We start from the raw sequence: 25,312 nt of genomic DNA on the forward strand, positions 1-25,312 counted from the left end.
AAACAAGCAGGTTTTTTTCTGGAAGGGAATGAGAGAGAAAAACAGAGTGGGAAGGGACCTTGGAGGTCATCTAGTCCAGCCCCCTGCTCAAGAAGCAGAGCCTGTGCCATTTCGGACAAACATTTGTTGTATCTGTTCATAATATTTTTGAAAAGTGTTCGGAAACTTCAGATCGTGCAGAATGCAGCTGCGAGAGCAATCATGGGCTTCCCAAGGCATGCCCATGTTACTCCAACACTCCGCAGTCTGCATTGGTTGCCGATCAGTTTCCGGTCACAATTCAAAGTGTTGGTTATGACCTATAAAACCCTTCATGGCACCGGACCAGAATATCTCCGGGACCACCTCCTGCCGCACGAATCCCAGCGACCTGTTAGATCCCACAGAGTTGGCCTTCTCCGGGTCCCGTCGACTAAACAGTGTCGTTTGGCGGGACCCAGGAGAAGAGCCTTCTCTGTGGTGGCCCCGACCCTCTGGAACCAGCTCCCCCCAGATATCAGAGTTGCCCCCACCCTCCTTGCCTTTCGCAAGCTCCTTAAAACCCACCTCTGTTGTCAGGCATGGGGGAACCGAGACATCTTCCCCATGCCTATCTAGGCTTATAGAATTTATACATGGTAGGTTTGTTGGTATGATTGGTCTCTTAAATTGGGGTTTTTTAGATTACTTTTTAATATGAGATTTGTTACATTGATTTTTATTGTTGTTAGCCGCCCCGAGTCTTCGGAGAGGGGCGGCATACAAATCTAAATAAACTAAACTAAACTAATATCTTCCAGGGATGGAGCTCTCACCACTTCTGGAGTAAATCCTTCCCAGGGTTAATTGTTCTCACTGTTAAGAAGTTGCTGCTTAATTAGGCAAAAAGATTTATATCATCTGAAGAGAAACCAGTACAGAAAGAAATAAGGAAGAAACTTAGGAGGAAGTTTGAACTTACAAGTAGTAAAAATAAATTAAACACATAGGCATTTATTTAACAAACAAGTGCTCAACGAGAAAAGAGAATAACTATAAAAACTTAATGGAACAAATAGATTTAGATTTTTTTTAAAAAAAAAATCTACAGCTATCCTTATTGGGCCGAAATGCCATAATAAAGATGAATATACTTCCTAAATGGGTTGCATTAAAAAGCAAACAAGTAAATCATAGATAATAGTCAGAATTAGCAGCAATGCAGATTGTAAATGTGTAAATAAAAAGGTATAAAAATTATGTAAATGTAAACAGGAATATATAACTCTATTGTTTAATAAAGAAATAACCCCAGAATGAAAGTATTGTGATGAAATACAAATTATGTGACTGTTTATTTTTCTCCCTTTGTTATGAACCAATGCAGAATTATTAAAAGTATAATTATGTCATTGATTTTAAAAGAACGTGTTTTAAAAAATCAATATTTTTTTTTAAAAAGGAGGTAGCTGCTTAGTTTGAGGTTGCTTCCCTCCTTCATTAATTTCCACCCATTGCTTCAGGTGCTTTGGAGAATAGGTTGAGCCCCGTTTTCTTTGGGGCAGCCCTTCAAACAGCAAACTCTGCTATCGTTGTCACCCCTTTGTTTTGAATTTAAATCGTCCATGAAAATAATTAAATCTTCTTTTACAAAGGTCAGACAAAGCAGAAAATATCAATTAAACCGCAAATATATAATCGGAACCTGGTGTTTAGTCTCACCTCGGAATCCCCTGGAAATTGCTTACAATTCTGGATCTCCTTAAACTTCAGGAGTTTTGTGTTGGAATTACATACGGTTTTCACCACCTCCGCCTTAAGATGGTACATGCCATCGGTATCCTTCGGGATTTAAAAATAACAACATGGCCTTTTAATTAAGTTACAAAACATGATCCGATTCATCGGTTAAAACCCGGAAAGGACTTTATGCCTTGAGAGCAGCAGGAACATCAGTTCACGGGGAAAGATTTTTGTATCGGACACAAACAGCAGAAATCCCCACTCGGTCAAGGACCTTGGGATACTAATAACAAAAGATCTAAGTGCCAAAGCCCACTGCAACAACATCGCTAAGAAGGCCTCAAGAGTTGTTAATCTAATCCTACGTAGCTTCTGCTCTGGAAATCTCACACTACTTACCAGAGCTTTCAAAACTTTCGCCAGACCCATCCTCGAATACAGCTCATCTGTTTGGAACCCATATCGCATCTCAGACATTAACACCCTTGAAAATGTTCAAATATACGTCACCAGAAGAGCCCTTCCCTCCTCCACTCGAAACAGAACACCCTACGAAACTAGACTTACAATCCTGGGTCTTGAAAGCTTAGAACTACGACGCCTTAAACATGATCTAAGTATTGCCCACGAGATCCTATGTTGCAACGTCCTGCCTGTCAAAGACTACTTCAGCGTCAACCACAACAACACAAGAGCACACAACAGATTCAAGCTTAACATTAACCGCTCCAAACTTGACTGTAAAAAATACGACTTTAGTAATTGGGTTGTTGAAGCGTGGAACTCATTACCGGACTCCGTGTTATCATCCCCAAACCCCCAACATTTTACCCTTACGCTATCCACGGTTGACCTCTCCAGATTCCTAAGGGGTCAGTAAGGGGCGAGTACACGTGCATTAGAGTGCCTTCCGTCCCCTGTCCTATTGCTCTCCTATATCTCCTATACCTTTCTTCTATTCCTATATCTCTTCTTCTATTCTTTCATTGATATGTTCTATTACTATATCTTCTTTTCTGTTCTTTCATAGGTATATTTTACTATGAGTGCCTTCCGTCCCCTGTCCTATAGTCTCTCCTATAGCTCGTATTTCTTCTCTACTATATCCTCTATAACCTTCGTTGTGTATTATTGTGTATTGGACAAAATAAATAAATAAATAATAAAATAAACATAAATCTTGTTGTTTTGATCCCCAATAATAATGCCTCCTCTAGAACACCCCCTAAGCTCCCTCCACAACCCCCAAAAACTTCTATTAAGAGCCCTGGTGGCTCAATGGTCAGAATGCAGCATTGCCAGCTGACTCTGCCAACTGCCAGGAGTTCGATCCTGACCTGCTCAAGGTTGACTCAGCCTTCTGTCCTTCCAAGGTCAGTAAAATGAGGACCCAGATTGTTGGGGGCAAGAGGTTGACTCTGAAAACAGCTTAGGGAGGGCTGTGAAGCGGCATATAAGTCTGACCGCTCTTGCTATTGTTTCCAGAAAATTTCCAAGTCCTTTGGCTACTCCAAGCATCCAACGAGGCTGCCCAGCATCCCCACCCACCCAAAATCCTCCCCACCTCCCGACACAAACCTGGTACCACGCCTCCAGAACGCGCGCCTTGGAATAGTTGGGCCTGGGAGGATTTTGCAGACTGTATTGGCCCATGGCCGAGCCGAGGGCATTCTGCACTCCAGGATCTGAGATGGAGATCTGGATAAGACCCTCGCTCTTCCCCATGACCACCACTGGGGACAACACCAGGAGGGCCCCGAGGAGGATGAGAAGGCCCGGGACAGGCAGCTGGCGGTGCACCATGGGACTGGTGGGAGAGAGCGCGGCTGGCAGGCGCAGGAGAAGAACGAGTAATCTGAACAATTTCTCTGCACTAACCTCAATATTCTGCCTTCGATCTGCAGGAGCCACAGGTGGCAGGGGGCTCACCTAGTTGGAGGCCACGCCCATTCTCCAGAAGCCCCGCCCTAGTGGGTGGACCATCTTTGCTGCCCAGGGGCACGTTGCCTCCGCCCTCTTTGGGTTTCTCTTGCATCCAATTCTTCCCCTTCGTTGAGGTTCAGTTGAAGTCGGAGGTGGGAGGAGGGGAGACAGTTGAGTAGCTACTCGAGGCCTGCTACAAGACGTCAGTGCTCGCGCTAGTCATGCATTTCCTAAGCAGAAGCCAAGGCTACCTTTAAGCCATGTAGACAATGAAGATGTGGGAAACACCCCCAGGGTTCTCCCCCACCAAAAAAGCCATGGAGAAAAATTAACCCCCTCCATTCTATGGACATTACTATTCATGGACTGCAACTAAAGAGTTTTTTAAATTATTTATTTATTTATTTATTTATTTATTTATTTATTTATTTATTTAGTTAGTTAGTTCAATACACAATAATACACAATGAAGGTTATAGAGGATATAGTAGAGAAGAAATACGAGATATAGGAGGGACTATAAGACAGGGGACGGAAGGCACTCTAGTGCACTTTATGTATGCCCCTTACTGACCTCTTAGGAATCTGGAGAGGTCAACCGTGGATAGTCTAAGGGAGAAATGTTGGGGGTTAGGGGATGATACTACGGAGTCCGGTAATGAGTTCCACGCTCCAATAACCCGATTAACTAAAGTCATATTTTTTACAGTCAAGTTTGGAGCGGTTAATGCTAAGCTTGAATCTGTTGTATGCTCTGGTGTTGTTGTGGTTGAAGCTGAAGTAGTCTTTGACAGGCAGGACGTTGAAGCATAGGATCTTGTGGGCGATACTTAGATCACGTTTAAGGCATCGTAGTTCTCAGCGTTCAAGACCCAGGATTGTAAGTCTAGTTACTCCTGCTGGTTGTGTGTCTCCTAATCAGAAACCAACGCTTCCATTAGACAGGTGGATAATGAGGATTTGGGAAACATCTAAGATTATCGCCACCCTCCAAGCAAGGATGCATCAGTGACATCTGATGGCCTCTCTCCCTCCCAGGCGAGACAGTCAGGGGTTTAAAAGACCTCATGGATGGGCAAAGCAGAAGTCCAGGGAAGACCCCCATTTCTCCCAGCTGGACAAAGCAAAGGCTTTCCAGGAGAAGCCCTTGTGTCATTGTGTTGTGTTTGTCAAAACCTGAAGGTTGGATGGGATTTGGACAAGAAAAGGACACAAGGCAGAAACATCATGCTGATAGTTTTATTAAGATTAATGAACCATCAAAATATTGATTCTTCTCAAAGAGGAACATGATAGAAAAAAGTGCAAGAAAATTTCTCCCTGGATGTCAAGGAACCATTTCAGAAACGCAGAAGATGTGAATTTGGGCTGAAGCAAACCGCCTCACTCCTGATTTGTGGCAGAAGAATCAAAGCTTGGCGTGAAGACATCTTGCACACCAGAACTCGCTCGACCGCTGGACACACTCAGAATCGTTAGCCGCAGCAGAAGAGGTCCTTCGGAGGTCCAGTTCACTTACAGGACGCTTCTGTCATGGTCATTGAATTCCGGTCAGAGCCCACTGTAACTATAAAGTCACATAATGCTTTCTGGAAGGGAATGAGAGAATAAAAACAGAGTTGGAAGGGAACTTAGAGGTCATCTAGTCCAACCCACTGCTCAAGCAGGAGACCCCAGTCCTGCTGAATTCCGGCGATCATTTTTGTACGTTTTAGCCTCCATTCCCCTAAATCCTCTCTGTTGCTCTCACATAGCCAACACCACCATTGTGTCACCTATAATGTTTTGAATTGACAAAGTTGTCCATGAAACTGATTAAAACCTCCTTTGCAGAGGGGGCTGTTGAGTTCGGACAAGTCAAACTGCAAACTAAAGGAAAAAAAACCTACAAATCTACACACTAGATACTAATACCTTACATTGACAAATTATGTCTTCTATATAACAAATATTTGTATTTTAAAATTGGATTTGTACACTGTTTGTGTTGTTGTGAGCCGCCCCAAGTCCTCGGAGAGGGATGGCATACAAATCTAATAAATTATTATTATTATTATTATTATTATTATTATTATTATTATTATTATTATTATTAAATATACTGCTCAAAAAAAATAAAGGGAACACTCATAGAACACATGCTAGATCAGAATGAATGAAATATTCTCATTGAATACTTTGTTCTGTACGAAGTTGAATGTGCATAACCGCAGGTGAAATTGATTGTCCATCAGTGTTGCTTCCAAAGTGGACAGTTTGATTTCACAGAAGTTTGATTTACTTGGACTTCTATTGGGTTGTTTAAGTGTTCCCTTCTTTTTCTTTTTTGAACAGTGTAAATACAGTGGGGGGGAAGTATGTAGTCAGACACCAATTGTGCAAGTTCTCCCACTTAAAAAGACGAGAGAGGCCTGTCATTGACATCACAGGTAGACCTCAACCAGGAGAGACAACATGAGAAAACCCATCCAGAAAATCACATTGTCTGGTTTTTTAATGAATTTATTTCCAAATTATAGTAGAAAACAAGTCTTTGGTCACCTACAAACAAGCAAGATTTCTGGCTCTCACAGACATAGAAACATAGAAACATAGAAGACTGACGGCAGAAAAAGACCTCATGGTCCATCTAGTCTGCCCTTATACTATTTCCTGTGTTTTATCTTAGGATGGATATATGTTTATCCCAGGCATGTTTAAATTCAGTTACTGTGGATTTACCAACCACGTCTGCTGGAAGTTTGTTCCAAGGATCTACTACTCTTTCAGACCTGTAACTTCTTCTTTAAGAGGCTCCTCTGTCCTCCACTCATTACCTGTAGTAATGGCACCTGTTTGAAATTGTTATCAGTATAAAAGACACCTGTCCAGAACCTCAAACTGTCACACTCCCAAAAAATACTTCCCTCCCCCCTCCCACGGTATATGGACTGCACATAGTGAAAGAAAATATTAATTTATGATAAGGAAAAAACGATGATTATGTGCATATGAAGAACACTATTGTAACTGGATGTTTTATAGCTTCTCCAAGTTTATATGTTCATCTGTTTTTCTTGCGTTTTTTTGGTTTCGTTTGTTTATTTTTTCCTTTTTCTTCTGTTTTTACATGGAGAAACTTAAGATGGTTTCATACATATATAAACAATAAACCGCAAATATATAATTGGAATTTGGCATGCAATCTCACCTTCGGATTCCCTTGAAGCGTTGAACATCCGTAGACGAATGGCTTTTTCTCACCGGGCGTCTTTCTACATGTTGTTTCCACCAAGTTGAACGTAAGGAAGTATCTATCCCTTTGAAAGAGCAGTCTCTAAAAATGAGAACGGGGCCTTTTAATTAATTACAAAACATGATCGGCTTCATTGGTTGCAACCCGGAAAGGACTTTATGTCTTGAGAGCAGCAAGAACATCAGTTCAAGAGGAAATAATAATAATAATAATAATAATAATAATAATAATAATAATAATAATAATAATAATCCCAAAATTTACCTTTTGGGAATATTATTATTATTATTATTATTATTATTATTATTATTATTATTATTATTATATTTGTATACCGCCCTTCTCCAAACAGCAGAAAGATAGATAAAACTCACACTGCATATCAGACATTAATACAATCAAGAGAGTCCAGAATATTTCACAAGAAGAGTCCTTCACTCCACCACTCGCAACAAAAGACCTTATTGCACCAGACTTGAAATACTAAAATTAGACAATTTACTATGTGGCCTCCAACCTGATGTAAATATAGTTCATAAAATCATATACCAAAAGCAGGAAGAGGGAGATTGTGATCCCACTGTATAGAGCGCTGGTGAGACCCCATTTGGAATAACACTGTGTCCAGTTCTGGAGACCTCACCTACAAAAAGAACATCAGTTCAAGAGGAAATAATAATAATTATTATTATTATTATTATTACCAGACATTGTGATCGTGGAGAAAAAGAAAGTATGGATCATCGATATCGCAATCCCAGGAGACAGCAGAATTGAGGAGAAGCAGCTAGAGAAATTAGTGAAATACGAAGATCTAAAAATCGAGCTGCAACGACTCTGGCATAAGCCAGTGAAAGTGGTCCCAGTGGTACTTGGCACGCTGGGCGCAGGGCCAAAGGATCTCAGCGGACATTTGAAAACCATCGGAATTGACAAAATCTCCATCTGTCAATTGCAAAAGGCCGCTTTACTGGGATCGGCAAACATAATTCGCTGCTACATCACGCAGTCCTAGGTGCTTGGGAAGCGCCCGACTGGTGATGAAATACGAAATCCAGCATAGTGATCTTGTTTGCTGTGTTGTACTGAAATAATAATAATAATAATAATAATAATAATAATAATAATTTATTTATTTATTTATTAGATTTGTATGCCGCCCCTCTCCGAACTATTCAACACCATGGACAACACATCTACTCTCCAAAAAGACCTCGACTTTGTCTCACACCTGGCAACTTCAAATATCAACCAACAAATGCTCTACCCTCCACATCGGCAAAAAGAATCCAAACCTTATATATAAACTGAATAAACAAAATCTCACAGCCACCCCCCACTCAGTAAAAGACATTGGAATACTAATATCAAATGACCTAAGTGCTAAAGCCCGCTGCAACAATATCGCCAAAAAGGCTTCTAGAGTTGTTAACCCAATCCTATGCAGCTTCTGCTCCGGCAATCTCACACTACTCCCCAGAGCCTACAAAACTTTTGCCAGACCCATCCTTGAATACAGTTCATCTGTCTGGAACCCATACCACATCTCGGACATCAACACCCTAGAAAATGTCCAAAGATACTTCACCAGAAGAGCCCTTCACTCCTCCACTCGAAACAGAATGCCCTACGAAAGCAGACTATCAATCCTGGGTCTAGGAAGCTTAGAACTACGACGCCTAAAACACGATCTAAGTATTGCCCAGAAAATCATATGCTGCAATGTCCTGCCTGTCGGCGACTACTTCAGCTTCAACCACAACAACACAAGAGCATGCAACAAATTCAAACTTAATATTAATCGCTCCAAGCTTGACTGTAAAAAATATGACTTTAGCAATCAAGTTGTCGAAGCGTGGAACTTGTTACCGGACTCAGTAATGTCAACCCCTAACTCCCAACATTTCTCCCTTAGACTATCCACGATTGACCTCTCCAGGTTCCAAAGAGGTCAGTTAGGGGCGTGCATAAGTGCCCTAGTGTGCCTTCCGTCCCCTGTCCAATTGTCTCTCCTTATCTCATATATCATATCTCTTTTCTTCCTTTCATATATCTTCTCCTCTATTTTTATATCTTTTCTTTATATATAATACTTCATGTCTATTCTCTTCAATATGTATTGTGTATTGGACAAAAATAAATAAATAGATAGATAGATAGATAGATAGATAGATAGATAGATAGATAGATAGATAGATAACTTCATAACAATCACTTTGTGGTTTCCTGGAAGTAGATTACATTTCTGCATGTTCATATATATGATTAATCAACAGGCCTTCTTTTTACATGTTGTTTTCATCAACTCCACCATAAGCTAGTATATGTCATTTTCTTCTGGATTTAAAAACAAGTACTGTGCATAGCGTTTCAATGAATTAGAAAACATGATCGGCTTCATTGGTGTTGACCAGGACAGGACTTTATGCCTTGAGAGCAGTAGGAACATCAGTTCAAGAGGAAACATTTCTATATCAGATACAAACAGCAGAAATTATGTTGTTTTGGTCCACGATAACAATCCCTCCCTTAAAACACCCCCTAAACTCCCTCCAGCACCCCCAAACCTTTTCTATTGTTTCCAGAGCAATTCCGAGTCCTGTGGCTACTCTAAGGATCCAACAAGGGTGCCCACCTACCATCTATAAAGACCCCCACCTCCAGACAAGAAAAGAAAGAAAAAGGAGAAGGTAAAAGAAGAAGAAAGAAAGAAAAAGGAAGAAGTACTATTTGTCAACTATTTCTGTTGGCTCACGTATTTAAACAAACGGTTTCTAAGTGTATTTATGTGATTAGCGAATTCTTAATTTGTAAATACTACATAGTTATTGTGCAGTAAGATATATTTCTTTAGAGTAATGTATACATATAAATATATGCAGAGATGATATATGTTGTCGTGGGATCTACTGGTTATTAATATGTTATTTGTTAGTTTCTGTATAAGTCGTATTTGAAGTAAGTTTTATTTCTGTTGGTTAGTGGTATGGTCTATTTGTTTTGTATATCTTCTGCACTGGGGTGTTGTTTGTTTTGTGTCTTTTAAGCTTTGTGGATATTTTTTCTGATCCAGCCATTTGTACCAATTTTCCCAGGCGCTACAAAAATCAGATTCGCCCTTTTCCTGCAATTCAAGAGTCATTTTGGTCATTTCTGCACATTCCATAATTTTAATTTTTGGCCGCCCCGAGTTATTATTATTATTATTATTATTATTAAAGATAAAATTGAAGGAGTTGTTTGTTTTTTCCAGGTTTGTGCATATAGCAACCTGGAGGCTGTCGTGATGTGGAGAATCATATGTATATATATATCTTTTTTTAGCAAATTTTTGTCTAGCAATGCCTAATAGGAATAATTTTGGTTTTAGTTTAATGGTTTGTGAAATGACTTGCTCCAAACATTTTTAAACCTTTTCCCAAAAATCCTTCACAACTGGGCAGGTCCACCATAGATGGTAATATGTCTCTATTTCCCTCTTGCATTTTCAGCAGATAGTTTAGTTGAGCTGGGGGGAGATGCCAACAATAGAACATGTTTTGTACATGTTTTTCTTATATGACATAGCTCAGTGTTGCCCAACCTTGGCAACGTGAAGATATTTGGACTTCAACTCCCAGAATTCCCCAGCGCCCGACTGGTGATCCAGCATAGTGCTCTCGTTTGCTGTGTTGTATTGACATAATAATTTATTACATTTGTATGTCGCCTCTCTCCGAAGACTCGGAGCGGCTCACTCCGAGTCTGCGGAGAGGGGCGGCATACAAATCTAAATAAATAAACAAACAAACAATAGTGAACAATATATGACAAATCCAATAATTAAAATGTCTGTCTAATACTAGGAAGGGAGGGGGTTTGCATAGGAACCAGGTGGGTTTGGTCTATATATATATGATTCTCCAACAGGCCTTCTTTTAAAATGTTGTTTTCACCAACTCCACCATAAGATAGTACAGTGTTCCCTCGATTTTCGCGGGTTCAAACTTCGCAAATAGCCTATACCACGGTTTTTCAAAAAATATTAATTAAAAAATACTTTGCGGTTTTTTCCTATACCATGGTTTTTCCCATCTGATGATGTCATATGTCATCGCCAGACTAATAATTTTTTGCAAATAAATAACAAAAAAAATAATTATTGTTAATAAATAATTATGTTTATATATATCAGGATCACTAAGTGTCTTATTCAATGGTGAGTACCAGTAATAATGGTGAGTAAATGGTTGTTAAAGGAATGGGAAATGGTAATTTAGAGGTTTAAAGTGTTAAGGGATGGCTTGTGATAGTGTCCATAGCCAAAAATGGTGTATTTACTTCCACATCTCTACTTCGCGGAAATTCGACTTTCGCGGGCAGTCTCGGAACGCATCCCCTGCAGAAATCGAAGGAACACTGTATATGTCATTCCCTATTCTGGATTTAAAAATAAGTAAATGGCCTTTTAATTAGTTAGAAAACATGACTTTCCTGGTCATTGGGGGTGACCAGGAAAGGACTTTATGCCTTGAGAGCAGCAAGAACATCAGTTCAAGAGGAAAGATTTCTCTATCAGATAGGAACAGCAGAAATTATGTTGTTTTGCTCGATAATAACAGTCCCTCCCTTAAAACACCCCCTAAGCTCCCTCCAACACCCTCAAACCTTTTCTATTGTTTCCAGAGCAATTCCAAGTCCCTTGGCTACCCCAGGGATGCAACAAGGGTGCCCACCCGCACCTATGAAAACTCCCACCAGTACAGTGATACCTTGTCTTACAAACTTAATTGGTTCCAGGACGAGGTTTTAAGGTGAAAAGTTTGTAAGACGAAACAATGTTTCCCATTGGAATCAATGGAAAAGCGATTAATGCATGCAAGCCCAAAATCCACCCCTTTTGCCAGCCGAAGCGCCTGTTTTTGCACTGCTGGGATTCTCCTGAGGCTCCCCTCCATGGGAAACCCCACCTCCGGACTTCCGTTGCCAGTGAAGCGCCCGTTTTTGCGCTGCTGGGATTCCCCTGCAGCATCACACAAACACGGAAGTCCAGAGGTGGGGTTTCCCATGGAGGGGAGCCTCGGGGGAATCCCAGCAGCGCAAAAACGGGTGCTTCGCTGGCAACGGAAGTCTGGAGGCGGGGCATCCCAGCAGCGATGGTGGGTTTGTAAGGTGAAAATAGTTTGTAAGAAGAGGCAAAAAAATCTTAAACCCCAGGTTTGTATCTTGAAAAGTTTGTATGACGAGGCGTTTGTAAGACGAGGTAATCACTGTATTTAGATTTTATGAATTATTAGTATATTCTTTTTCTGTATTAAAATAGACTTCTAAGATAAGTGGGGTGATTATAACCCCAACTATATGTTAAATGTTTGTATGTTTGTTTGTCATTTTTATGAAAATTAATAAAGTATTTTTTTAAAAAAGAAAACGCCCACCTCCAGACACACTCAGCATTCCAAGTGTGACCTGTGCTATAAAGTGACAATAGCACTTGTTGTGATCTTAAAAGTATAGCAATGGCACTTGGATTTATATCCCGCTTCATGGTGTCTCTCTAAGCTGTCAGTCTCTTGCCCCCAACAATCTGGGTCCTCATTTTATCAACATTGGAAGGACGGAAAGCTGAGTCGTCCTTGAGCCAGTCAGGATCGAACTCCTGGCATTTGGCAGAGTGAGCCTGCAATGCTGCATTCTAACCACTGAGCCACCAGGCCTCTTAAAAGAAGGTTTTGCGGGTGTTGGAGGGAGCTTAGGGGTGTTTTAGGAGAGGGACTGTTTCTAGGAGAGAGGACATAATTTCTGCTGTTTGTATCAGATAGAGAAGTATTTCCACTTGAACTGATGTTCCTGCTGCTCTCAAGGCATAAAGTCCTTTCCTGGTCACCCCCAATGAAGCTGATCATGTTTTCTTAATTAATGAAAAGGCCACGTACTTAGTTTTAGATCCAGGTAATTCCTGGGGTCAGTGATGGTCCACTAGTCTTGTGTAACTTCGCGGGAGAGGGAATATGTTTGAGCCAAGGGTTGGGCTAGAACAGCGGTCCTTTGGCTGTAGACTCTCCATTGAGGGGGGAGGACTTGCTCTCCAGGGCTTTGGCAAGGGAGGGGGGGTGATCCTATTAGCCAACTCTCTAAAGGAAGTGTTGTTTTATGCTGAGGAAACACACAAGGAGCAGGAGTGGGACCTTTTTCTCTGCAGTCTCAGCCACCCTGGGTGTGGGGGTGTTTCCCTCTTCTTCATGAAGGTAGCCTTGGCTCCTGCTTAAGAAATCCACAACTATCTATCTATCTATTTATCTATCTATCTATCTATCTATCTATCTATCTATCTATCTATCTATCTACTTATCTACCTACCTACCTACCTACCCGCGAGATACTCATAGTAAAATATATCTAAGAAAGAATAGAAAAGAAGATATAGTAATAGAACATATCAATGAAAGAATAGAGGAAGAGATATAGGAATAGAAGAAAGGTATAAGAGATATAGGAGAGCAATAAAACAGGGGACAGAAGGCACTCTAGTGCACTTGTACTCGCCCCTTACTGACCTCTTAGGAATCTGGATAGGTCAACCGTAGATAATCTAAGGGTAAAGTGTTGGGGGTTTGGGGATGACACTATGGAGTCCGGTAATGAGTTCCACGCTTCGACAACTCGGTTACCTGGTTATCTATCCAGATTCCTAAGAGGTCAGTAAGGGGCGAGTACAAGTGCACTAGTGTGCCTTCCGTCCCCTGTCCTATTGCTACTTCAGCTTCAACCACAACAACACAAGAGCACACAACAGATTTAAACTTAATATTAACCGCTCCAAAGTTGATTGTAAAAAATACGACTTTAGTAATCGAGTTGTTGAAGTATGGAACTCATTACCGAACTCAGTAGTGTCATCCCCAAACCCCCAACACTTTACCCTTGGATTATCCACGGTTGACCTATCCAGATTCCTAAGAGGTCAGTAAGGGGCAAGTACAAGTGCACTAGAGTGCCTTCCGTCCTCTGTCCTATTGCTCTCCTCTATCTCCTATTCCTTTCTTCTATTCCTTTATCTCTTGTTCTATTCTTTCATTGATATGTTTTATTCCTATATCTTCTCTTCTATTCTTTCTTAGATATATTTTACTATCAGTATATCCTCTATAACCTTCATCATGTATTTTACTATGTGTGTGTGTGTATGTGTGAAATCACATTCACCATCTTCAGGCTGAAGTTCCAATCTTTGTGTTGTTGTAAATGGAATGTTAGCAACTGACATTTCTTCCTAGTATGTAGTGTGGGGGTGGAGATTTGTTTTGAATGTAGCAAATAGATTGGGTGATTATGTTTCAGTGATCTGATTGGTTGGTGTAATCATAGTTATTAGAAGGAATGACATGGAGATTTTTATGAAGTGTTTTGTTTAAGGCTGATTTCCAAATATAAAATTCTAAAATCATAATTATTAGAAGGATTGACATGCTGATTATTATGAAGTGTTTATTTTGTTTAAGGCTGGTTTCCAAATCTCTGGCAGGCGGGAGGTATCATCTCTTTTATTTAGACAAAGGGGTCTCCTCTCAATTTCGATAGCTTCTAGAGAAATTCTTCTATATAAATTCTCTGTTTTGTGGAGTAATTTAGTTTTTTCAAAGTCAATTTCGTGCCCTGTTTTTTTAATGTGCTGGACAAGGGAGGAGGTCTTTTCTTGTTTTTTGACTGCATTCACATGTTCTGCTATGCGTTGGCTCACTCTTCGGTTAGTTTGTCCAATGTATGTGGCTGCACATGTTTTGCAAGGGATTTCATAGATTCCTTGGTATTCCAATTGGATTTTATCTTTGGGGCTCCTTAGGATATTAGATATTTTTTGGTTAGTGCAAAATGAGGTTTTGATGTTATGTTTGTGCAGAATTTTACTAATTTTATCCGTGGTGCCTTTGATGTAAGGAAGGATGGTGGTGCCATTGTCCTGTTCTTGATCTTGTTTTTTGGGGGGTGTCTCTTTATTGATTAGGTTTGTTATTGTTTTCTCTTTGAATCCATTAGAAATTAGTACATCTTTGAGTTTGTTCAATTCAGTTTTTAAGTGCTCATGGTCAGCTAAGCGTTTGGTTCTGGTGATGAGAGTTTTGGCCACTGAGGTGATTTGTGCGGGGTGGTGGTGTGAGTGTGCATTTAGATAACGGTTGGTATGGGTTTTCTTTTGGTAGATAGTATGTCCTAGGCTGCCATTGGGTTTTTTATAGACCAGTACATCTAGAAAGGGAAGTTGATCATTGATTTCTGTTTCCATAGTAAACTATATACACACACACACACACACACACACACACACACACACACACACACACACATACATCCACCCACTAAAACCCTCATTGTGTATTGGACTAAATAAATAAATAAATAAATAGATAAAACATGCAAAATACGTTCCTCCTTTTGTAGCTATTCCAATCTAGGCAGCGTCTTCAATCTTCTCTGCTCCGAAAAAAACCCAAACCATCCATTTATTGCTGCGTCACTGCTTATACAGTGGTAGGAGGGATGTTTACAATCTCGCTGCCAAAGTTTTCTGTCTCTCTCAGTCTCTCTCTCTACAAAAGGGTTACTATCGTAGTGCGCTGGAGATTCCCCTATCAAATCGTGAGGTCTGCAAGTCCACAATCGCCCGAAGGACGGCCGAAATCCCTCAAAACACCAAAGCTTCCTCGGAGCTCCCAAGAGAAGCAAGACAGCAGTGGAACGTCACAGCCGGACTACAAACAAAACAAGACAAGCATGAAAGATAAGGACCCATTTCTAAAGCGGAAGCAAGAAAATAAAAAACATAACATACAGTCTCCACCAGTGTTTCCCAACCTTGGCAACTTGAAGATATTTGGACTTCAACTCCCAGAATTCCCCAGCCAGCGGATGCTGGCTGGGGAATTCTGGGAGTTGAAGTCCAAATATCTTCAAGTTGCCAAGGTTGGGAAACACTGGTCTACACTACCTCAAGGAAATGAGATCACCATATTTTCAACTAACATAAACGGATTGATAGAAAAAGGAAAAAAAAACTTTTCATAAACTTTTATCACACAATTTCCAAATACAGTGATCCCCCGGTTATTGCGAGGGTTCCGTTCCAGGACCCTCCGCAATGAGCGAAATTTCGCGAAGTAGCGCTGCGGAAGTAAAAACACCGTCTGCGCATGCGCGATCTTTTTTTTTAATTATTTTAAGTCCGCGCGTGCGCAGACGGTGGGGCGACGGCAGTTCGGAGGCTGGCAATGGTTATTTTTCATGGTTTTTTCCTGCTCTCAAGTTCCTAGCTCTCAGTGAGTAAAACCTGCCACTTTTGATTTTAAAGTCCATTTTTAACAGGGTTTCTTCTGGCCAAGTTCCTAGTTCTCAGTGAGTAAAACCTGCCACTTTTGATTTTAAAGTCCATTTTTAACAGGGTTTCTTCTGGCCAAGTTCCTAGTTCTCAGTGAGTAAAACCTGCCACTTTTGATTTTAAAGACCATTTTTAACAGGGTTTCTTCTGGCCAAGTTCCTAGTTCTCAGTGAGTAAAACCTGCCACTTTTGATTTTAAAGACCATTTTTAACAGGGTTTCTTCTGGCCAAGTTCCTAGTTCTCAGTGAGTAAAACCTGCCACTTTTGATTTTAAAGTCCATTTTTAACAGGGTTTCTTTTGGCCAAGTTCCTAGTTCTCAGTGAGTAAAACCTGCCACTTTTGATTTTAAAGACCATTTTTAACAGGGTTTCTTCTGGCCAAGTTCCTAGTTCTCAGTGAGTAAAACCTGCCACTTTTGATTTTAAAGTCCATTTTTAACAGGGTTTCTTCTGGCCAAGTTCCTAGTTCTCAGTGAGTAAAACCTGCCACTTTTGATTTTAAAGACCATTTTTAACAGGGTTTCTTCTGGCCAAGTTCCTAGTTCTCAGTGAGTAAAACCTGCCACTTTTGATTTTAAAGTCCATTTTTAACAGGGTTTCTTCTGGCCAAGTTCCTAGTTCTCAGTGAGTAAAACCTGCCACTTTTGATTTTAAAGACCATTTTTAACAGGGTTTCTTCTGGCCAAGTTCCTAGTTCTCAGTGAGTAAAACCTGCCACTTTTGATTTTAAAGTCCATTTTTAACAGGGTTTCTTCTGGCCAAGTTCCTAGTTCTCAGTGAGTAAAACCTGCCACTTTTGATTTTAAAGACCATTTTTAACAGGGTTTCTTTTGGCCAAGTTCCTAGTTCTCAGTGAGTAAAACCTGCCACTTTTGATTTTAAAGTCCATTTTTAACAGGGTTTCTTTTGGCCAAGTTCCTAGTTCTCAGTGACTAAAACCTGCCACTTTTGATTTTAAAGTCCATTTTTAACAGGGTTTCTTTTGGCCAAGTTCCTAGTTCTCAGTGAGTAAAACCTGCCACTTTTGATTTTAAAGACCATTTTTAACAGGGTTTCTTTTGGCCAAGTTCCTAGTTCTCAGTGAGTAAAACCTGCCACTTTTGATTTTAAAGTCCATTTTTAACAGGGTTTCTTCTGGCCAAGTTCCTAGTTCTCAGTGAGTAAAACCTGCCACTTTTGATTTTAAAGACCATTTTTAACAGGGTTTCTTTTGGCCAAGTTCCTAGTTCTCAGTGAGTAAAACCTGCCACTTTTGATTTTAAAGACCATTTTTAACAGGGTTTCTTCTGGCCAAGTTCCTAGTTCTCAGTGAGTAAAACCTGCCACTTTTGATTTTAAAGTCCATTTTTAACAGGGTTTCTTCTGGCCAAGTTCCTAGTTCTCAGTGAGTAAAACCTGCCACTTTTGATTTTAAAGTCCATTTTTAACAGGGTTTCTTCTGGCCAAGTTCCTAGTTCTCAGTGAGTAAAACCTGCCACTTTTGATTTTAAAGACCATTTTTAACAGGGTTTCTTCTGGCCAAGTTCCTAGTTCTCAGTGAGTAAAACCTGCCACTTTTGATTTTAAAGTCCATTTTTAACAGGGTTTCTTCTGGCCAAGTTCCTAGTTCTCAGTGAGTAAAACCTGCCACTTTTGATTTTAAAGTCCATTTTTAACAGGGTTTCTTTTGGCCAAGTTCCTAGTTCTCAGTGAGTAAAACCTGCCACTTTTGATTTTAAAGACCATTTTTAACAGGGTTTCTTTTGGCCAAGTTCCTAGTTCTCAGTGACTAAAACCTGCCACTTTTGATTTTAAAGACCATTCTTTACCTGGTTTTTGGCTCTCATGTCCTCCTTCCATCCCTCCCTCCTTCCTTTAGTAAAAAGCACTTAAACAATGACAGAATAAAAAACCCCAGCCCTCACCTGTGTTTGAATTTCATTCACTCAGTCATTCATTCATTCTTCTCTATGCCACTCAGTCCCAACACTTTCAACCCACAAATTACCATTTCCCATCCCCTTGCTGTACCTCTACCTGTACCTGTAACCTGTACTGTACACATTGAATAACACTTAGATAGAAACAATAAAAATATTTATTTGTACATTTTTGCATTTTTGGGGGGGGTTAGCATAACTAGGATAAATCGGGATCTTCTTCTATCACCATGTCTACAATGGACGCTGCAGGTGATGTTGTGGCAGACCTCTTGGTTTTCGTGAGAAACATAGTTATGGGCAGTTGTTGGCGCGTTTTCTTTTGCTTGGCTAACAAGGCTCTGTATGGTGCAATGGTGTTGTCAAGGGAGGCCTTAAAGTGTATAGAGCGAGTCATGTTGGGATCCCAAAGTTCCGCCATGCGTTGCAGATGTGCAGCAGTTCTGTTCATTTCTGCAAGCCGCTCTAGCGTTAGGCCAACATCTTCTTCTTCCTCAGCTTCTACAACTCCCTCCTCTTCTTCACTCGCTGACCTGGTCAGCTCCTCCAGATCTTTGTCTGTCAGCGGTAGGCCATGCTCATCTATCAAACCATTGACTTCCGCTGGTGTCATGTCAACGAAGCCTTCTCCACCCAGTGCCTGTGCCAGCTTCACAGACTTCTGGACTGCAGCATCTTGGATTTCTTCGGGAGCAAATCCCCTGTGATCATGCACCACTTCTGGCCACAATTTCTTCCAGCAGGCATTCATTGTCTGCGACTTCATATCCACCAAGGCACTCTGAATGTTCGTCAGACAAGATGCAATTGTGTACTGACGCCAGTAGGCCTTCAATGTGAAGTTTGCATCAGCATCCATTGCTGCCACGATGCTTCCAAGAGAATTGCGCGTGTACAGTGCCTTAAATGCGCGGATAATACCTTGATCCATCGGCTGGATAAGCGACGTGGTGTTTGGTGGCAAGAATTCGACTTGCACCCCATCATGTTCATCTGCCAGATCATCATGGCCTCCGGCATTGTCCATTAGGAGAAGCACTTTGAAATCTAGTCCTTTGGCAGCCAAATAAACCTGCACCTGTGGGATGAAGCAGTGATGAAACCAGTCCCGCGTGAGGGGTTTTGTAATCCATGCTTTAGCATTATGCATCCAGTACACTGGCAATGCATTCTTATTTCTGTTCTTGAGGGCTCTTGGATTTTGTGACTTATAAATTAGCCCTGGCTTCAGCATAAAGCCTGCTGCATTCCCACACATGACCAAAGTCACTCTATCTTTCATGGCCTTAAAGCCAGGGGCTTTGGCTTCATCTTGCATCAAGAAAGTCCGTGAAGGCATCCTCTTCCAGAACAGGCCTGTTTCATCCATGTTGAACACCTGTTCTGGATGGTAGTCCCCTTCTGCAATTAGATCTCTAAAGGTGTGCCGGACAAAGTTTTCAGCTGCACCTGTATCTGCTGAGGCAGCTTCTCCATGCAATGACACACTCTTCAGGCCATAGCGCCGTTGAAATCTGTCAAACCACCCTTTGCTTGCTGTGAATGTGGCTTGGGCTGAAGAAGCAGAAGATGTTGATGGCTGGGGATCTTCAGAGTCATCTACAGAGAATGACAGGAAAGGGAGAGAGAAGTGACTTGAATGAAAGCATACAGTCTTTCCATCCCTCCCCTCCCTCCCTCCCTCCTAACATCCCTCCCTCCATCCATCCATCCATCCTTCCATCACTCCCTCCTTCTCTCCCTCCCTCCTAACATCCCTCCCTCCCTCCCTCCTTCCATCACTCCCTCCTTCTCTCCCTCCCTCCTAACATCCCTCCCTCCATCCATCCATCCATCCTTCCATCACTCCCTCCTTCTCTCCCTCCTAACATCCCTCCCTCCCTCCCTCCTTCCATCACTCCCTCCTTCTCTCCCTCCCTTCTCTCCCTCCCTCCTAACATCCCTCCCTCCCTCCATCCATCCTTCCATCACTCCCTCCTTCTCTCCCTCCCTCCTAACATCCCTCCCTCCCTCCCTCCATCCTTCCATCACTCCCTCCTTCTCTCCCTCCCTCCTAACATCCCTCCCTCCCTCCATCCATCCTTCCATCACTCCCTCCTTCTCTCCCTCCCTCCCCCCATCCATCCATCCCTCCCTCCTTCCATCCATCCTTCCACCCTTAACACTTAACACTTAAATACAGTATGTAATGACAGAATAAAAAACCTCAGCCCTTACCTGCGTTTCCCTCATCTGCATCGCCTTCTTCTGTGTCTTCAAGACGGTTGTACAATTGTTGTGCTTTGGTTCTTATAGTGTTGGTATCCAAAGCAATGCTCTTTTTGCGGCAGTCTTGTACCCACACAGACAAAGCAGCTTCCATCTTCATTAGCCTTTTGTTTCTAGGCGTCACTATTCTTTTTGCACCCTTGTTGAATGATATCAGAGAACTTTGCCTTATCTTCTTCTCCTCTTTCCTAATGTATCGCACAGTCGATTCGTTGATCCCATAATGCCGACCAACCTCTACATTAGAATGTCCCGCTTTCAGCATGTCCAAAAGTTCAATCTTTTCCTTAATTGTCAGCATCTTCCTGCTCTTTTTAGCATCTCCGGCTCCACTCCGCATGGAACGTTTAGGTGCCATCTTCCACGAAGTCTTCACAAAAGCAAGAGATCGAAGAAACAGATCCAAGAAAGAGCTCCAAGCAAGAGATCGAAGAAACAGATCCAAGAAAGAGCTCCAAGCAAGAGATCGAAGAAACAGATCCAAGAAAGAGCTCCAAGCAAGAGATCGAAGAAACAGATCCAAGACAGAGCTCCAATGCAAGAAACAGCTCCGACCAACAGCTCACAAAGTTCCAAGACAGAAACGGCTGCACAAGTTGCAAGTTGCAAAGGAAAGCAAAGCAAATCACTGATTGGCCGAGATTTCTGCCCATCAGCAATGACAATGGTGATTGGCTGAAATTTTGCTGTATCACCATTGCCATTGCAATGGCAAAGCTGATTGGCCGAGATTTCGGCCAACCAGCAATGCCACACGTCAGTTTGGTCAGTTTGGGCGGGAAAAACCGGGCAAGTACTGTTTTTAACTTTTTTTTTTTTTTTTGAAAAATCGCGATGTAGCCTGTAAAGCGTTTCGCAACGATCGAGATGGTAGCAATTGCTCAAAAATCGCGAAGTACCATGTAAAGCGTTTCGCAACGATCGAGATGGTAGCAATTGCTCAAAAATCGCGAAGTACCCTGTTCGCAATGGTTGGGGACGCAATAAACGGGGGATCACTGTAATAAGTTTACAAGAAACACACATCACAAAAAAAGATACCTCGCTCCTATTTCTCCCAGGCCTTGGTGAACTCTTTACAGGCTCATCAACAGTCAAAGAGAGAGAGATAGCCATATATGTTAAACCTCAATATATGCCCCATCTCATTTATGAAGACCCAGACGGCCAAATATTAATGGTTCAAACATCAATTAATAAAGAGCAAATAACGATAATAGGAATTTATGCACCTACAACTAAACAACCTACCCCCTTTTTTACAAAATTACATAAAAAAATAAATGAAATGAACTTATCTAACTTTATCATCATAGGTGACTTTAATTATTATTATTATTATTATTATTATTATTATTATTATTATTATTATTATTATTAATTAGATTTGTATGCCGCCCCTTTCCGTAGACTCGGGGCGGCTCACAACACAATAAAAACAGTTCATGACAAATCTAATAATTTACAATTTAAAATATTTTAAAAACCCCATTATTAAACAGACATACATGCAAGCATACCATACATAAATTGTATAGGCCCGGGGGAGATATCTCAGTTCTCCCATGCCTGACGACAAAGGTGGGTTTTAAGGAGTTTATGAAAGGCAAGGAGGGTAGGGGCAGTTCCAATCTCAGGGGGGAGCTGGTTCCAGAGAGTCGGGGCCGCCACAGAGAAGGCTCTTCCCCTGGGGCCCGCCAACCGACATTGTTTAGTTGACGGGACCTGTAGAAGACCCACTCTGTGGGACCTAATCGGTCGCTGGGATTCATGCGGCAGAAGGCGGTCTCGGAGATATTCTGGTCCGATGCCATGAAGGGCTTTAAAGATCATAACCAACACTTTGAATTGTGACCGGAAATTGATCGGCAACCAAGTGTTGGTGTAACATGGGCATACCTGGGGAAGCCCATGACTGCTCTCGCAGCTGCATTCTGCACGATCTGAAGTTTCCGAACACTTTTCAAAGGTAGCCCCATGTAGAGAGCATTACAGTAGTCGAACCTCGAGGTGATGAGGGCATGAGTGACTGTGAGTAGTGAGTCCCGATCCAGATAGGGCCGCAACTGGTGCACCAGGCGAACCTGGGCAAACGCCCCACTCGCCACAGCTGAAAGATGGTTCTCTAATGTGAGCTGTGGATCGAGGAGGACGCCCAAGTTGCGGACCCTCTCCGAGGGGGTCAATAATCCCCCCCCCAGGGTGATGGACGAACAGGTGGGATTGTCATAATGCCATTCACGACAAAAAAAAAAGATTATAAAATCACTAAAGAATCTCACCAAAGAAAAAATATTCCAACTACATTCGATGATTATGAATATGCACTCAAAGATATATGGAAAACTCTTAATCCCCGGAAAACGCAATATACTTTCTACTCACACCTACACAAATCATGGTCATGTATCGATATGGCTTGGTTCAACTCCCACATCATAAATCAGATAAAAGAAGTACAAATTATGCCGGGCTCTTGGGCAGACCACAATCCCATACTTTTAATATACAAAACCCCCAACAATACAACACAGCAAAGATGGACCATGAAATAATCTATTATAAAGGAAGAAAAATTTAAAAACCATATAGAAAATGAAATACCAATATTCCTTAAGATTAACAATAACGGCGATGCACCCTCACAGACTGTTTGGGGTACAAGGATAGCATATACTCGAGGATTATACATTTCATACTCAGCAAACAGAAAAAGAAAAACTTAAAAATCTCAACAAAAAACTTCAACATGCAGAAAACGAGCTCCAAAACCACCCAACCAACACAACCAATATCTTAGAAATCCAATCTATAAAACACGAAATAAACCTAGAAAACCAATACCAACTCACTGACAAAATTAAAACACTAAAACAAACAAATTTTGAAACAGCAAACAAACCTGGTCGGTGGCTCGCTTTTAAATTGGCACAACAAAAGACAGAGAAAACAATAGACTCTTTATATGACAAGGTAGGTACACTAAAAACAATGAAGGAAAAAAAGAATATAATAGAACAATTTTACCAAGATCTATACGAAACAGATACAATAGATAACGGTGCTATTAGAGAATATTTATTGCAAAATGAAACAATCGAAATCCAAAATGCCATAACGAAACAACACAACAATAAAACTCCAGGACCAGATGGTATTCCTACAGAATTATATAAACGTCACCAAGAACTTCTAGAACCAACTACAGTATATTAAAAATCTATAATGAAGCTTTAACACAAGGCACACTCCCCAAATCATGGTCCGGAGCTTATATAACTATTATACCAAAGGAAAACATAGATAGAAATTATTTGGAAAACTACAGACCCATTTCTTTACTAAATATAGAATGCTGGTGAGACCACATTTGGAATACTGTGTTCAGTTCTGGAGACCTCACCTACAAAAAGATATAGACAAAATTGAACGGGTCCAAAGACGGGCTACAAGAATGGTGGAAGGTCTTAAGCATAAAACGTATCAGGAAAGACTTCATGAACTCAATCTGTATAGTCTGGAGGACAGAAGGAAAAGGGGGGACATGATCGAAACATTTAAATATATTAAAGGGTTAAATAAGGTTCAGGAGGGAAGTGTTTTTAATAGGAAAGTGAACACAAGAACAAGGGGACACAATCTGAAGTTAGTTGGGGGAAAGATCAAAAGCAACATGAGAAAATATTATTTTACTGAAAGAGTAGTAGATCCTTGGAACAAACTTCCAGCAGACGTGGTAGATAAATCCACAGTAACTGAATGTAAACATGCCTGGGATAAGTATATCCATCCTAAGATAAAACACAGAAAATAGTATAAGGGTAGACTAGATGGACCATGAGGTCTTTTTCTGCCGTCAGACTTCTATGTTTCTATGTTTCTAAATACTGACTACAATTTCCCCCCCACAATAATTGCAGAACGGCTCAATTTTAAAAAAAATAATATTATTCACCCAGATCAGAACGGCTTCTTACCAACAAGGAATATTATTAATAACACACGGACCATTCTTAACACACTGGAATACTACAATAATAATAATACAGATAAACCAATAGCTCTTATATTTATAGATTTTAAAAAGGCCTTTGATTCCCTATGTTGGGAATATTTCATAACACAAACTGATTGTATGAAATTTGGATCTAATTTTCTTAACATGATAAAATCCATCTACTCAAAACAAACAGCTAAAATCCTTTTCAACAAATACCTGACAGATAATATAATAATTAAAAGAGGTGTACGTCAGGGATGCCCTCTAGCGCCGTTAATTTTTATTTTGGCAATGGAAACACTATTAAAAAAATATAAGGAATAATACACAAATAAATGGAATTAAAATAAAAAAGGAACACTTCAAACTACAAGCACTTGAGGATGACATAGTGTTTATAATTCAAGATCCACTTAACTCAGCGCATATTTTAATGGAAGAACTTTATAAATTTGGAGAAATAAGTGGTCTTAAAATTAACAAAGACAAAACGAAAACTATAACCAAAAACATGACAAAAGAACAAAACATACATTACTATTACTATTATTATTATTATTATTATTATTATTATTATTATTATTATTATTATTATTATTATTATTATTAGACTTGTATGCTGCCCCTCTCTGAGGACCCAGAGCGTATATACATACATACACACATATATGTATACACACATATACATAGTCCCGAATAGTAACCTCCATGGGGGGGGTGTGATTCCTCTTCATGGCTGGAGGGGTTGTTAATTCCCGCATTTCCATTGTTCACTTGGCTTAAGCGCAGGCTTGGCTTTTCTGCTTAGGAAATGCACAACTAGCACCCCCGACTTCAACTTAACCTCAACTAGGAGGGAGGAATTGGGCCAGAGGGGCGGGGGCAAACGCAAAGAAGGCGGAGGCTCGAGCAC

At 40.8% G+C, this 25,312-nt stretch overlaps 1 protein-coding gene and 1 long non-coding RNA gene across 3 annotated transcripts; both read right to left on the bottom strand.

Moving 5' to 3' along the window:
• Nucleotides 1–4,848: 4,848 nt before the first annotated feature.
• LOC139175538 (uncharacterized) lies at nucleotides 4,849–25,298 on the bottom strand. 2 transcript variants are annotated; one of them, XR_011560528.1, is made up of 3 exons: nucleotides 25,080–25,298; nucleotides 6,815–6,940; nucleotides 4,849–5,213 (listed from the first exon to the last, which is right to left on the bottom strand). It is a non-coding gene; the product is annotated as an uncharacterized lncRNA (long non-coding RNA). The 2 variants fall into 2 exon arrangements; XR_011560529.1 differs by having other exon boundaries at nucleotides 25,104–25,297.
• On the bottom strand, nucleotides 18,274–20,917 carry LOC139175158 (tigger transposable element-derived protein 1-like). Its single transcript, XM_070766062.1, has 2 exons — nucleotides 20,349–20,917; nucleotides 18,274–19,730 (listed from the first exon to the last, which is right to left on the bottom strand). The coding sequence occupies exons 1-2, from the start codon at nucleotides 20,755–20,757 to the stop codon at nucleotides 18,331–18,333; spliced, it is 1,809 nt and encodes a 602-aa protein (XP_070622163.1). The 5' UTR covers nucleotides 20,758–20,917; the 3' UTR covers nucleotides 18,274–18,330.
• Nucleotides 25,299–25,312: the final 14 nt, after the last annotated feature.

The sequence above is a fragment of the Erythrolamprus reginae genome, chromosome 13 (genome assembly GCF_031021105.1).
Source record: "Erythrolamprus reginae isolate rEryReg1 chromosome 13, rEryReg1.hap1, whole genome shotgun sequence".
In the NCBI taxonomy this organism is placed as follows: Eukaryota; Metazoa; Chordata; class Lepidosauria; order Squamata; family Dipsadidae; genus Erythrolamprus; species Erythrolamprus reginae.